The sequence below is a fragment of the Nerophis ophidion genome, linkage group LG15, assembly GCF_033978795.1.
Source record: "Nerophis ophidion isolate RoL-2023_Sa linkage group LG15, RoL_Noph_v1.0, whole genome shotgun sequence".
Taxonomy (NCBI): Eukaryota; Metazoa; Chordata; class Actinopteri; order Syngnathiformes; family Syngnathidae; genus Nerophis; species Nerophis ophidion.
The window spans coordinates 45,819,794-45,834,743 of record NC_084625.1 but is presented as its reverse complement, the minus strand read 5'-3'; the positions used below and the strand labels follow the sequence as shown (position 1 = coordinate 45,834,743).

General features: G+C 42.3%; 1 protein-coding gene across 1 annotated transcript; it reads left to right on the top strand.

The window, feature by feature from the left end:
• The first annotated feature begins 273 nt into the window (after positions 1–273).
• On the top strand, positions 274–7,726 carry en2a (engrailed homeobox 2a). The gene is made up of 2 exons (XM_061922254.1): positions 274–899; positions 5,936–7,726. Exons 1-2 carry the CDS (start codon positions 416–418, stop codon positions 6,256–6,258), a joined length of 807 nt encoding a protein of 268 aa, XP_061778238.1. The 5' UTR covers positions 274–415; the 3' UTR covers positions 6,259–7,726.
• The last annotated feature ends 7,224 nt before the right edge of the window (positions 7,727–14,950 follow it).

Below are 14,950 nucleotides of genomic sequence, written 5' to 3'. Positions count from 1 at the left end.
CTAAATCGAGTGCATTTTCGCCGGCGATCAATAATTGAGAGAAGCTCGCCGCTGATTGGCAAGCAGGCAGAGTGGAGGGGGGCGTGGCCGAGAGCCGCTAGTGTCCGTCACGTGGCCTGGTTCCTGGCTTCCCATTGGCCAGAGGCACGTGTCGGGGAGGACGTCACTCAAGGGTGTCTCGTACTGAAAATAAGAAGTAAAGTCCAGCCTGAGACTATTTTATTTACTTAGCCGTGTGCGCGCACAACACGCTCGCGCAAATGGCTTCGGCGCACTGGTAGGCGCAAAACATCCCCCAGGACTTTTCATGTCCGAAAAAGTATGTGCACGGCCGCACTCGCCACCGCTTGACTCGGCGCATCCCTGAAAACTGTTCATTTTTGCGGCGAAGGCGTTGGAAAAGTGCAAGCGCGACATGGAAGAACGCGAGCGCGGCAACGGGGACGCGGCGGAGTCCAACGGAGCCATCCGGCCTCTCCTGCAGGTGCAGGCCGACCTCCAGAGCCCTCACCGGGTCACCAACTTCTTCATCGACAACATCCTCAGGCCGGACTTCGGACGCAAGAAGGAGCCGGCCGCGGCTCACCGGGGCGAGGGTGCGCGCCTCGCGTCGCCGCCGGAGAGCCTCGGCAGCCCCGCCGCCGCGCCGCAGACCGAGCCGCTGGGAAGCACCGTGCCCACGGAGGGGACCTCCACGCCGCACGCCGTCACCGGGGCCAAGAAGCCTGCAGCCATAGCCGCCGAGGAGCCCCTGAAAGCCCGCGGGGAGAGCGGGGACCAGTGCCTAAGCTCGGACTCGGACAGTTCCCACTCCAGCGCCAACGCGGCCCCGGCTCAGAAGCCCATGCTGTGGCCGGCCTGGGTCTACTGCACCCGGTACTCGGACCGGCCCTCTTCAGGTTGGTGCTCCTGCTTTCACGCACCGTAACACTGACCCGCTTTGCTTTGACCCACTTCCACACATCTCGCAAAACTAGTACGAGGCTATTATTTTTTTTAATTTTATTTTTTGCGCTTAAAAATAATTTAGAATTTTACAAATATTAATTTATAAAAAAAAAAAACACCCACAATTTGCAATTATTGCAATGAATATAAGACCGTTGATGTTGTTTACGTCAGTGGGTCTCAAAAAGGGGTAGGCGTACCCCTGCGGGTACTAGAAGGAGATTTTTTAAAAACATTCTAAAAAATAGCAACAATTCAAAAATCCTTTATAAATATATTTATTGAATAATACTTCAACAAAATATGAATGTAAGTTCATAAACTGTGAAAAGAAATGCAACGATGCAATATTGACAGCTAGATTTTTTTGTGGACATGTTCCATAAATATTGATGTTAAAGATTTCTTTTTTTGTGAAGAAATGTTTAGAATTAAGTTCATGAATCTATTACAATCCCCAAAGAGGGCACTTTAAGTTGATGATTACTTCTATGTGTAGAAATCTTTATTTATAATTGAATCACTTGTTTATTTTTCAACATGTTTGTATTTATTTATTCCCAAATAGTCCAAGAAAGACCACTACAAATGAGCAATATTTCTGCACTGTTATACAATTTAATAAATCAGAAACTGATGACAGTGCTATTTTTTACTTCTTTATCTCTTTTTTTTCCAACCAAAAAGGCTTTTCTCTGATTAGGGGGTATTTGAATTAAAAACATGTTCACAGGGGGGTACATCACTGAAAAAAGGTTGAGAACCACTTGTTATTATTTGAGCGTGCTTTAGAAAAAAATGCGTAAAATTTTAGCTCAAATGTATAGAAGCATAAAATATGTGGAGCACAACTTGTTCTCATGCATTATGGAGGTGGAGGAGGCGACTACTACGAGTTGTAAGTTGTGTAAGAAGTGTGTGTGTAAGTGTGTGTAAGTAAGTGTGTGTGTGTGTAAGTGTGTGTGTGTTTGGGGAAAGTAAGAAATACACGCCAGTGAAGCAAGTTTTTTCCACTGACAATTAATTAAAAAACAAAGCAAAGCAAATGATGTCCCAATTAAATTATTGTATTTACTGTGCGGGGGGGAGGGGCTTATTTCCGTTCAAGGACGTTCCTCAGACCAAATGTCAAACAACGTCGGTTGCAATCGGTGGACCGGGTGCTGTTGATTGTTTATTGTTTACCGAGGATCCCCATTAGCCGACGCCAGGCTGTAGTCTTCCTGGGGGTCCTTTTCAAAAGTTCAAAGTGGAATAATAATACACAGATCCAGTTAGAAATAAAAGGGAAAAGAAAAAGAAAATTCTCAAAATAATAACAATAAAATAACAGAGCACAGATACAGTTACGATAAAATAAAGGACAAAGGGAGACAAAAAGAAAATTCTCAAAATAATAAAATAAAATAACAGTATACATATCCAGATAGGCTCCAGCCACCCCAAAAAGGGACAAGCGGTAGAAAATGGATGGATGGAGTACACATCCAATTACAAAACATACGCAAATGCAGTTACAATAAAAGACAGGGAAAATGGAAAGAAAAAGAAAATTCTCAAAATAATAGTAAAATAAAATAACAGTATATATATCCAGATAGGCTCCAGCGACCCCCTGCAACCCCAAAAAGGGACAAGCGGTAGGAAATAGATGGATGGAGTATACATATCCAGTTACAGAACATACACAAATCCAGTTACAATAAAAGACAGGAAAAAGGGAAAAAAAGAAGATTCTCAAAATAATAAAATAAAATAACAGTATACATATCCAGATAGGCTCCAGTGACCCCAAAAAGGGACAAGCGGTAAAAAAAATGGAAGGATGGAATATACATATCCAGTTACAGAACATATGCAAATTCAGGTAAAATAAAAGACAGGAAAAAGGGAAAGAAAAAGAAAATTCTCAAAATAATAAAATAATAGTATTCATATCCAGGTAGGCTTAAGCGACCCCCTGCAACCCCAAAAAGGGACAAGCGGTAGGAAATGCATGGATGGAGTATACATATCCAGTTACAGAACATACGCAAATCCAGGTACAATAAAAGACAGGAAAAAGGGAAAGAAAAAGAAAATCCTCGAAATAATAAAATAAAATAACAGTATACATATCCAGGTAGGCTCAAGCAACCCCAAAAAGGGAAAAGCGGTAAAAAATGGATGGATGGAGTACACATATCCAGTTACAAAACATACGCACATCCAGTTACAATAAAAAACAGGAAAAAGTGAAAGAAAAAGAAAATTCTCACAATAATAAAATAACAGTATACATATCCAGATAGGCTCCAGTGACCCCAAAAAAGGACAAGCGGTAAAAAATGGATGGATGGAGTATACATATCCAGTTACACAACATACGCAAATCCATTTACGATAAAAGACAGGAAAAAGGGGGAAAAAAAGAAAATTCTCAAAATAATAAAATAATAGTATTCATATCCAGGTAGGGATAAGCGACCCCCTGCAACTCCAAAAAGGGACAAGCGGTAGGAAATGGATGGATGGAGTATACGTATCCAGTTACAGAACATACGCAAATCCAGGTACGATAAAAGACAGGAAAAAGGGAAAGAAAAAGAAAATCCTCATAATAATAAAATAAAATAACAGTATACATATCCAGATAGGCTCCAGCAACCCCCAAAAGGGAAAAGCGGTAGAAAAGGGATGGATGGAGTATGATATCCAGTTACAGAACATACGCAAATCCAGTTACAATAAAAGACAGGAAAAAGGGAAAGAAAAAGAAAATCCTCAAAATAATAAAATAAAAGAAAATTGTCAAAATAATAAAGTAATAGTATTCATATCCAGGTAGGGATAGGCGACCCCCTGCAACTCCAAAAAGGGACAAGCGGTAGGAAATGGATGGATGGAGTATACATATCCAGTTACAAAACATACGCAAATGCAGTTACAATAAAAGACAGGAAAAAGGGAAAGAAAAAGAAAATTCTCCCAATAATGAAATAAAATAACAGTATACATATCCAGATAGGCTCCAGCGACCCCAAAAAGGGACAGGCGGTAGAAAATGGATGGATGGAATATACAAATCCAGTTACAGAACAAACACAAATCCAGTTGCAATAAAAGACAGGAAAAAGGGAAAGAAAAAGATAATTCTCAAAATAACAATATAAATTAACAGTATTCATTCCCCAGGTAGGAATAAGAGACCCCCTGCAACCCCAAAAAGGGACAAGCGGTAGGAAATGGATGGATGGAGTATGCATATCCAGTTACAGAAAGTACGCAAATCCAGTTACAATAAAAGACAGGAAAAAGGGAAAGAAAAAGAAAATTCTCAAAATAATAAAATATAATAACAGTATTCATATCCAGGTAGGCTTAAGTAACCCCAAAAAGGGACAAGCGGTAGGAAATGGATGGATGGAGTATACATATCCAGTTACTGAAAGTACTCAAATCCAGGCACAATAAAAGACAGGAAAAAGGGAAAGAAAAAGAAAATCCTCAAAATAATACAATAAAATAACAGTATACATATCCAGATAGGCTCCAGCGAACCCAAAAAGGGACAAGCGGTAGGAAATGGATGGCTGGAGTATACACATCCAGTTACAGAACATACACAAATTCAGTTACAATAAAAGACAGGAAAAAGGGAAAGAAAAATAAAATGATCAAAATAATAAAATAATAGTATTCATATCCAGGTAGGCTTAAGCGACCCCCTACAACCCCAAAAAGGGACAAGCGGTAGGAAATGGATGGATGGAGTATACATATCCAGTTACAGAACATACGCAAATCTAGTTACAATAAAAGACAGGAAAAAGGGAAAGAAAAAGAAAATTGTCAAAATAATAAAATAATAGTATTCATATCCAGGTAGGGATAAGCGACCCCCTGCAACCCCAAAAAGGGACAAGCGGTAGGAAATGGATGGATGGAGTATACATATCCAGTTACAGAACATACGCAAATCCAGGTACAATAAAAGACAGGAAAAAGGGAAAGAAAAAGAAAATCCTCAAAATAATAAAATAAAATAACAGTATACATATCCAGATAGGCTCCAGCAACCCCAAAAAGGGAAAAGCGGTAGAAAAGGGATGGATGCAGTATAGATATCCAGTTACAGAACATACCCAAATCCAGTTACAATAAAAGACAGGAAAAAGGGAAAGAAAAAGAAAATCCTCAAAATAATAAAGTAATAGTATTCATATCCAGGTAGGGATAAGCGACCCCCTGCAACTCCAAAAAGGGACAAGCGGTAGGAAATGGAATAGATGGAGTATACATATCCAGTTACAGAAAGTACGCAAATCCAGTTACAATAAAAGACAGGAAAAAGGGAAAGAAAAAGAAAATTGTCAAAATAATAAAGTAATAGTATTCATATCCAGGTAGGGATAAGCGACCCCCTGCAACTCCAAAAAGGGACAGGCGGTAGGAAATGGATGGATGGAGTATACATATCCAGTTACAGAAAGTACGCAAATCCAGTTACAATAAAAGACAGGAAAAAGGGAAAGAAAAAGAACATTCTCAAAATAATAAAATAAAATAACAGTATACATATCCAGATAGTCTCCAGCGACCCCAAAAAGGGACAGGCGGTAGAAAATGGATGGATGGAGTATACATATCCAGTTACAAAACATACACAAATCCAGTTACAATAAAAGACAGGAAAAAGGAAAAGAAAAAGAACATTCTCCAAATAATTAAATAAATTAACAGTATTAATATCCAGGTAGGCTTAAGCGACCTTCCGCAACTCCAAAAAGGGACAAGCGGTAGGAAATGGATGGATGGAGTACATAACCAATTACAAAACATACACAAATCCAGTTACAATAAAAGACAGGAAAAGGGGAAAGAGAAAAAAATAAACAAAACTGATAACATGAAAGATTAAGTCTAAAAAGTGACTTCTTAAATGCTTTTATACTGGGAATAGTCCTAGTATTTCAATGAAATGTGTGTCCCTGTCCACCGCCTGCAGGACCCAGGTCCCGCAAACCAAAGAAGAAGACCACCACCACCAGCAAGGACGACAAGCGACCAAGGACGGCCTTCACAGCGGAGCAGCTCCAGAGACTCAAGTCCGAGTTCCAGAACAATCGCTACCTGACCGAGCAGAGGCGCCAGAACCTGGCGCAGGAGCTGGGCCTGAACGAGTCCCAGATCAAGATCTGGTTCCAGAACAAGCGGGCCAAGATCAAGAAGGCCACCGGCAGCAAGAACTCCCTGGCCTTGCACCTGATGGCCCAGGGACTGTACAACCACGCCACCGTCACCAAGGACGACAAATCCGACAGCGATTGAAGTATCCGTCCGAGAGCGCCGCAACAAACGCGAGCAACAACAAACGCGAGGAACAGATGATCATGAAGAAGGGCGCGCCTTCTTGCAATGCAATAATGTCAGCAAAACAAGGGCCAGTTCAAAGATATATACCAGCATCAATTCTTTAAAAAGAGATATTTCTGCAATATGGCGTCTGTAAAAGATGTTGTATAAAGTTGTCCTTTTGTTTGTTTGTGTGTTTGTTTGTTTGTTGCCCCCCCCCCCCCTCTTCCCCCTCTATTAATCAACGAATGAATGCCATCCAATAATATGATTGTCATTGTTACATCTGGCGCTTCGATCAGAAGAAACAAGTCCAAAGAATGTTTATTTCCCTGCTGCATCAAGGCTACTGTGAATTGAAATCACATTTTAAACTGCTGAATGAATCGTGTATAAATAACAAGAGAGGTCTATAGCATTATTTTCTAACAATGTCGCTTCTATAAATGTTGACGTGTGCAGCTATTGTAGTTTTTTTTTTTTTTTATATAGCAATATCAATCACTGCAGTGTTCAATGACTGACGGCTGCTAACAAACAAGTAGCATTAAAAAGAAGCATTCTGCAGGTTGTGTTCTTGGTAAATCTTCTACAGTAAATACATTTTATCACATCTTGAAAGAAGACATTTGTCGGTGACTGTATTCAAATGTGTATTTATATAGATTATATTGAAGAAAAAAAAAATAAATAAAAGATATCCGATGACCAGTGTTGCTTTAGAGTAGATATCTGGGCTGTTTACACTGCTTGTTAATCTTGCAATAACGTTCCTTTTCTTTTCTTGTTTTGTGAATGGAAATGTGTCTTATGAGGCCTTTTGCATGAAAGCTGCAATTTTGCTGTGCTGTACTGGCGGGGGGGGGCAAACAACTATCTTTATTATATGGACAAAAAGTGAGCTAAATTGCAGATACCAAACTGTGGACTTTTTATTCACCCCCCCGCCTTTGCCTTTCAGTGTTTTTGTTGTGCATCTGCAAAAAAAAAAAAAAAAAAAAAAAAAAGTGTGTGTGAATTAAACAGAAGGAAAATCCACCAAACAGAAACACACTTTGCCTTAAAAAGTTCACATGTGGACTTTTTGTGAAAGAAAAACCTGCCGGATCAAGAGAAGCGGTATTACTTCAAAATGCAGACTATAGTTGGATGCCTTTACGAACACTGCTGGTACGACATTATGAATCTCATCAGCGTACATATATACATATATCTATATATATGAACAATGTTTTCCTCAAATTGCAGCACAGAGTTATAGAATACAGTGCTATTTTTTCCTTTTTTTTTCTTGGAAGTATCCTTTGCTAAAAAGAAAATGTACATAATTTGTATAACGTATTCATTGTGTAATTAACTGCCTCCTGGAAATTGAAAAAAAAAAAAGAGTGAATAAACCTTCAAGATTATACAAAAAATATATATATTTTCCTGGTATTTCTATACGAGCAAATGTTGCTGAGCTTTGGCAGCCATGACAATCAAGAAGAAACAATGCAGATTTACGAGGGAGGGGAGGTGTCCGACATTCAGATATGTCATTTTCCAACGTGGAATGGCACAATAATCCTCCTTTCCACGCAAACACCCACCCTTTCACAATCAAATTCATGGCGGCGGAGATTAAAACATTCGCACAGGGAGCCAAACATTATGCAAGAGAAAGCCTTGAACAATTCCCAAGCAGGTCCAAACCCCCCCCCAACAATGGCCTATCTGCATTTTCATACTTGAGCCACTAGTCTTTGTTTGTGTTTCGCACCGCTGTCTTCGCCGCGGTCGGTCTTCCTCTCACCCTGCTGGTAAAATAATATTACCCCAAAAAAAAAAAGCTTCTGTCCAGAAATGGAAGTGGAAGGAAGCAAAGGGAGGGACGTAGAGAATGAGGAGGGGAGAGAAACCAAGGTCAAAGCCTGTCATGGCTGCAGGTGGCTGGTTTATACCCCCCCCCCCTCCCTCAGTAACCCATTCTCCACACAGAGCCTTCCCACCAAAACTTGCATCCCCTTCTCTCACGCTCACACACATCTTACTATCAGCCCCCTTTATTATTTCCCTCCTTGCCTGACAAACACACACACACACACACACACACACACACTTCATGTGTGCACGCACTCACCCGCTCCCGTGCTTCATGGAAATATTCGCAGGCAGACGAGAAGCTTCCAGAAGTTCAACCCGGGACACACAATGTCGCTGAAGATGAGCGAGGCAGCTTCTATTCCAGAATTTTTTGCAGGCCCCAGACGTCTGTGTGTGTCCTGGAATAACTTGCATAGTTAAAGGCCTACTGAAATGAGATTTTCTTATTTAAGCGGGGATAGCAGGTCCATTCTATGTGTCATACTTCATCATTTCGCGATATTGCCATATTTTTGCTGAAAGGATTTAGTAGATGAAGTTCGCAACTTTTGGTCGCTAATAAAAAAGCCTTGCCTTTACCGGAAGTCGCAGACGATGTGCGCGTGACGTCACGGGTTGTAGGGCTCCTCACATCTGAACATTGTTTATAATGTCAGCCTCCAGCAGCAAGAGCTATTCGGACTGAGAAAGCGACAATTTCCCCATTAATTGGAGCGAGGATGAAAGATTCGTGGATGAGGAAATTTAGAGTGAAGGACTAGAAAAGAAAAAAAAAGTTAAAAAAAAAATTTGGATGTTTTTAGACACATTTACTAGGATAGTTCTGGGAAATCCCTTATCTTTGTATTGTGTTGCTAGTGTTTTAGTGAGTTAAATAGTACCTGATAGTCGGAGGGGTTGTGTGTTGACGGCAGTCTCTGAGGGAAGTCACGAAGAAGCTGCAGCAGGACAGAAGCTGCGCTGATCTCCGGTAAGAGGCGACTTATTTCCACAATTTTCTCACCGAAAACTGCCGGTCGACATGTAGTCGGGATCCATGTTCGCTTGACCGCTCTGATCCATAGTAAAGCTTCACCTCCGGGAATTTTAAACAAGGAAAGGCCGTGTGTTTGTGTGGCTAAAGGCTAAAAACTTTCGGTGCTAAGAGAAAAGCCCTGCCTCTACCGGAAGTCGCAGACGATGGCTCCTCACATATTCACATTATTTCTAATGGGAGCCTCCAACAAAAAGTGCTATTCGGACCGAGAAAACGACAATTTCCCCATTAATTTGAGCGAGGATGAAAGATTCGTGTTTGAGGATATTGATAGCGACAGACTAGAAAAAAAAAAAAAAAAAAAACGTGATTGCATTGGGATGGATTCCGATGTTTTTAGACACATTTACTAGGTTAATTCTGGGAAATCCCTTATCTTTGTATTGTGTTGCTAGTGTTTTAGTGAGTTAAATAGTACCTGATAGTCGGAGGGGTGTGTCCGCGGGTGTGTTGACGCCAGTCTCTGAGGGAAGTCACGAAGAAGCTGCAGCAAGACAGAAGTTCCGCTGATCTCCGGTAAGAGGCGACTTATTTCCACAATTTTCTCACCGAAAACTGCCGGTTGACATGTAGTCGGGATCCATGTTCGCTTGACCGCTCTGATCCATAGTGGAGCTTCACCTCCGGGAATTTTAAACAAGGAAAGGCCGTGTGTTTGTGTGGCTAAAGGTCTAAAAACTTTCGGTGCTAAGAGAAAAGCCCTGTTTGATGGCTCCTCACATATTGACATTATTTCTAATGGGAGCCTCCAACAAAAAGTGCTATTCGGACCGAGAAAACGACGATTTCCCCATTAATTTGAGCGAGGATGAAAGATTCGTGTTTGAGGATATTGATAGCGACGGACTAGGAAAAAAAAAGTAAAAAAAAAAAAAAAAACGCAATTGCATTGGGATGGATTCCGATGTTTTTAGACACATTTACTAGGATAATTCTGGGAAATCCCTTATCTTTGTATTGTGTTGCTAGTGTTTTAGTGAGTTAAATAGTACCTGATAGTCGGAGGGGTGTGTCCACGGGTGTGTTGACGCCAGTCTCTGAGGGAAGTCACGAAGAAGCTGCAGCAGGACAGAAGTGACTTATTTCCACAATTTTCTCACCGAAAACTGCAGGTCGACGTGTAGTCGGGATCCATGTTCGCTTGACCGCTCTGATCCATAGTAAAGCTTCACCTCCGGGAATTTTAAACAAGGAAAGGCCGTGTGTTTGTGTGGCTAAAGGCTAAAAACTTTCGGTGCTAAGAGAAAAGCCCTGCCTCTACCGGAAGTCGCAGACGATGGCTTCTCACATATTCACATTATTTCTAATGGGAGCCTCCAACAAAAAGTGCTATTCGGACGGAGAAAACGACAATTTCCCCATTAATTTGAGCGAGGATGAAAGATTCGTGTTTGAGGATATTGATAGCGACAGACTAGAAAAAAAAAAAAAGTAAAAAAAAAAAAAAACGCGATCGCATTGGGACGGATTCCGATGTTTTCAGACACATTTACAAGGATAATTCTGGGAAATCCCTTATCTTTCTATTGTGTTGCTAGTGTTTTAGTGAGTTAAATAGTACCTGATAGTCGGAGGGGTGTGTCCACGGGTGTGTTGACGCCAGTCTCTGAGGGAAGTCACGAAGAAGCTGCAGCAGGACAGAAGCTCCGCTGATCTCCGGTAAGAGCCGACTTATTTCCACAATTTTCTCACCGAAAACTGCCGGTCGACATGTAGTCGGGATCCATGTTCGCTTGACCGCTCTGATCCATAGTAAAGCTTCACCTCCGGGAATTTTAAACAAGGAAAGGCCGTGTGTTTGTGTGGCTAAAGGCTAAAAACTTTCGGTGCTAAGAGAAAAGCCCTGTTTGTTGGCTCCTCACATATTCACATTATTTCTAATGGGAGCCTCCAACAAAAAGTGCTATTCGGACCGAGAAAACGACGATTTCCCCATTAATTTGAGCGAGGATGAAAGATTCGTGTTTGAGGATATTGATAGCGACAGACTAGAAAAAAAAAAAAGTAAAAAAAAAAAAAAACGCGATCGCATTGGGACGGATTCTGATGTTTTCAGACACATTTACTAGGATAATTCTGGGAAATCCCTTATCTTTCTATTGTGTAGCTAGTGTTTTAGTGAGTTGAATAGTACCTGATAGTTGGAAGGTGTGTCCATGGGTGTGTTGACGCACAGTGTCTCAGGAGAGTCGACGGCAGCTTTATGGGCGGCACAAGCACAGCTTTTATTCGGTAAGAACTACATTTTTAACTACAATTTTCTCACCGAAACCTGCTGGTTGACAAGTGGTCGGGATCCATGTCTGCTTGACCTTGCTCTGATCCATAGTAAAGTTTCACCTCCAGGAATTTTAAAAAAGGAATCACCGTGTGTTTGTGTGGCTAAAGGCTAAAGCTTCCCAACTCCATCTTTCTACTGTGACTTCTTCAATATTAATTGAACAAATTGCAAAAGATTCAGCAACACAGATATCCAAATAACTATAAAATTATGCCGTTAAAGGGGAACATTATCACAATTTCAAAAGGGTTGAAAACAATAAAAATCAGTTCCCAGTGGCTTGTTGTATTTTTTGAAATTTTTTTTCAAAATTTTACCGGTCTCGGAATATCCCTTAAAAAAGCTTTAAAGTGCTTGATTTTCGCTATTTGCGATGCCACTACCCATTTCCCTGTGACGTCATACAGTGCTGCCAATGTAAACAAACAATGGCGAATAGCACAGCAAGATATAGCGACATTAGCTCGGATTCAGACGCGGATTTCAGCGGCTTAAGCGATTCAACCGATTACGCATGTATTGAAACGGATGGTTGGAGTATGAAAGTATTGAAGAAGAAACTGAAGCTATTGACGCTATTCATAGCCATAGCATGGCCGAATAGCTGCGTTAGCATCGCCGGTAAAATGTGCGGACCCAACGATCAGGACTTTCGCATCTTGTGACACTGGAGCAACTTAAATCCGTCGATTGGTAAGTGTTTGTTTCGCATTAAATGTGGGTGGAAGGAAACGTAATATAGTTGCAAATGCATCTGCAGTTTATCCATACATCTCTGTGCCATGTCTGCTTTAGCACCGCCGGTAAATAGCATGTTAGCGTCGATTAGCGTAGCATCTTAGCATCGATTAGCTGGCAGTCAACATCAACAAAACTCCCCTTTGTGAATTCGTTGACTTTATCGTTGCAAATGCATCTGCAGGTTATCCATACATCTCTGTGCCATGTCTGCTTTAGCACCGCCAGTAAATAGCATGTTAGCGTCGATTAGTGTCGCATATTAGCATCGATTAGCTGGTAGTCACGCCGCGACCAAATATGTCTGATTAGCACATAAGTCAACATCAACAAAACTCACCTTTGTGATTTCGTTGACTTTATAGTTGCAAATGCATCTGCAGGTTATCCATACTACTCTGTGCCATGTCTGTCATCGCCGGTAAAATGTGGAGACACTCGGGCACATTCAATGGGGGTCTGGCGGCAGACACTTTCGCATCTTCGGGCCAGTGGTGCAACTTGAATCCCTCCCTGTTAGTATCGTTACAGCCTCCGACAACACGCCGACGAGGCATGATGTCTCCAAGGTTCCAACAAATAGTCGAAAAAATGGAAAATAACAGAGCTGAGACCCAATGTTTATAATGTGTTGAAAATGAAAATGGCGGCTGTATTACCTCGGCGACGTCACATTTTGACGTCATCGCCTCCAGAGCAATAAACAGAAAGTTTAGAGTTCGGAAATCGGTTAAAAAAATATATGGTCTTTTTTCTGCACCATCAAGGTATATATTAACGCTTACATAGGTCTGGTGATAATGTTCCCCTTTAAGGCAGACGACTTTTAGCTGTGTGTGTGCGCAGCCCTCATATTTCCTAAAACCTGTGACGTCTTGCGTACACGTCATCATTACACAACGTTTTTAAGACATCACATTCATTTTTCAGGAATTTAAAACCACATCGTCTGCTTTTTGCAGACGATGTGGTCCTGATGGCTTCATCTGGCCGGGATCTTCAGCTCTCACTGGATCGGTTCGCAGCCGAGTGTGAGGCGACCGGAATGAGAATCAGCACCTCCAAATCCGAGTCCATGGTTCTCTCCCGGAAAAGGGTGGAGTGCCATCTCCGGGTTGGGGAGGAGACCCTGCCCCAAGTGGAGGAGTTCAAGTACCTAGGAGTCTTGTTCACGAGTGGGGGAAGAGTGGATCGTGAGATCGATAGGCGGATCGGTGCGGCGTCTTCAGTAATGCGGACGTTGTACCGATCTGTTGTGGTGAAGAAGGAGCTGAGCCGGAAGGCAAAGCTCTCAATTTACCGGTCGATCTACGTTCCCATCCTCACCTATGGTCATGAGCTTTGGGTCATGACCGAAAGGATAAGATCACGGGTACAAGCGGCCGAAATGAGTTTCCTCCGCCGTGTGGCGGGGCTCTCCCTTAGAGATAGGGTGAGAAGCTCTGCCATCCGGGAGGAACTCAAAGTAAAGCTGCTGCTCCTCTACATCGAGAGGAGCCAGATGAGGTGGTTCGGGCATCTGGTCAGGATGCCACCCGAACGCCTCCCGAGGGAGGTGTTTAGGGCACGTCCAACCGGTAGGAGGCCACGGGGAAGACCCAGGACACGTTGGGAAGACTATGTCTCCCGGCTGGCCTGGGAACGCCTCGGGATCCCCCGGGAAGAGCTAGGCGAAGTGGATGGGGAGAGGGAAGTCTGGGCTTCCCTGCTTAGGCTGCTGCCCCCGCGACCCGACCTCGGATAAGCGGAAGAAGATGGATGGATGGATGGATACATTAATTTTTCAGGAATTTAAACAATGAAACACCGGCTGTGTTTCTGTTGCCAAAGGCGGCCGCAATACACCGCTTCCCACCTACAGCTTTCTTTTTTGACGTCTCCATTATTCATTGAACAAATTGCAAAAGATTCAGCAACACAGATTTCCAGAATACTGGGAAATTATGCGATGAAAAGAGACGACTTATAGCTGTGAACTGTGCTGGAACAAAATGTCCTCTACAATGCGTGACGTCACGCGCTCGCGTCATCATAACGCGACGTTTTAGCATGATACTTCCGCGCAAAATTTAAAATTGCAATTTAGTCAACTAAAAAGGCCGTATTGGCATGTGTTGCAATGTTCAATCAATCAATCAATGTTTATTTATATAGCCCCAAATCACAAATGTCTCAAAGGACTGCACAAATCATTACGACTACAACATCCTCGGAAGAACCCACAAAAGGGCAAGGAAAACTCACACCCAGTGGGCAGGGAGAATTCACATCCAGTGGGACGCCAGTGACAATGCTGACTATGAGAAACCTTGGAGAGGACCTCAGATGTGGGCAACCCCCCCCCCCCTCTAGGGGACCGAAAGCAATGGATGTCGAGCGGGTCTAACATGATACTGTGAAAGTTCAATCCATAGTGGCTCCAACACAGCCGCGAGAGTTCAGTTCAAAGCGGATCCAAGACAGCAGCGAGAGTCCCGTTAATAAACTCTCAATAGATCGCAACGTGGGTTTTTTGCTCTGCTACTTATAAAACCCCGACCCAGAATCAGGTCGTCTGCAGGTCATTTAGCGCTGGTCAGTGGACACCTGCATTTTTGCAATGTTAATATTTCATCATTGATATATAAACTATCAGACTGCGTGGTGGGTAGTAATGGCTTTCAGTAGGCCTTTAAAAAATAAATTAACTAGAAAAAAAAAAACATACAAGAAGGTCCCATCTCGCTCTGACCTGTCCCGGGCCATCC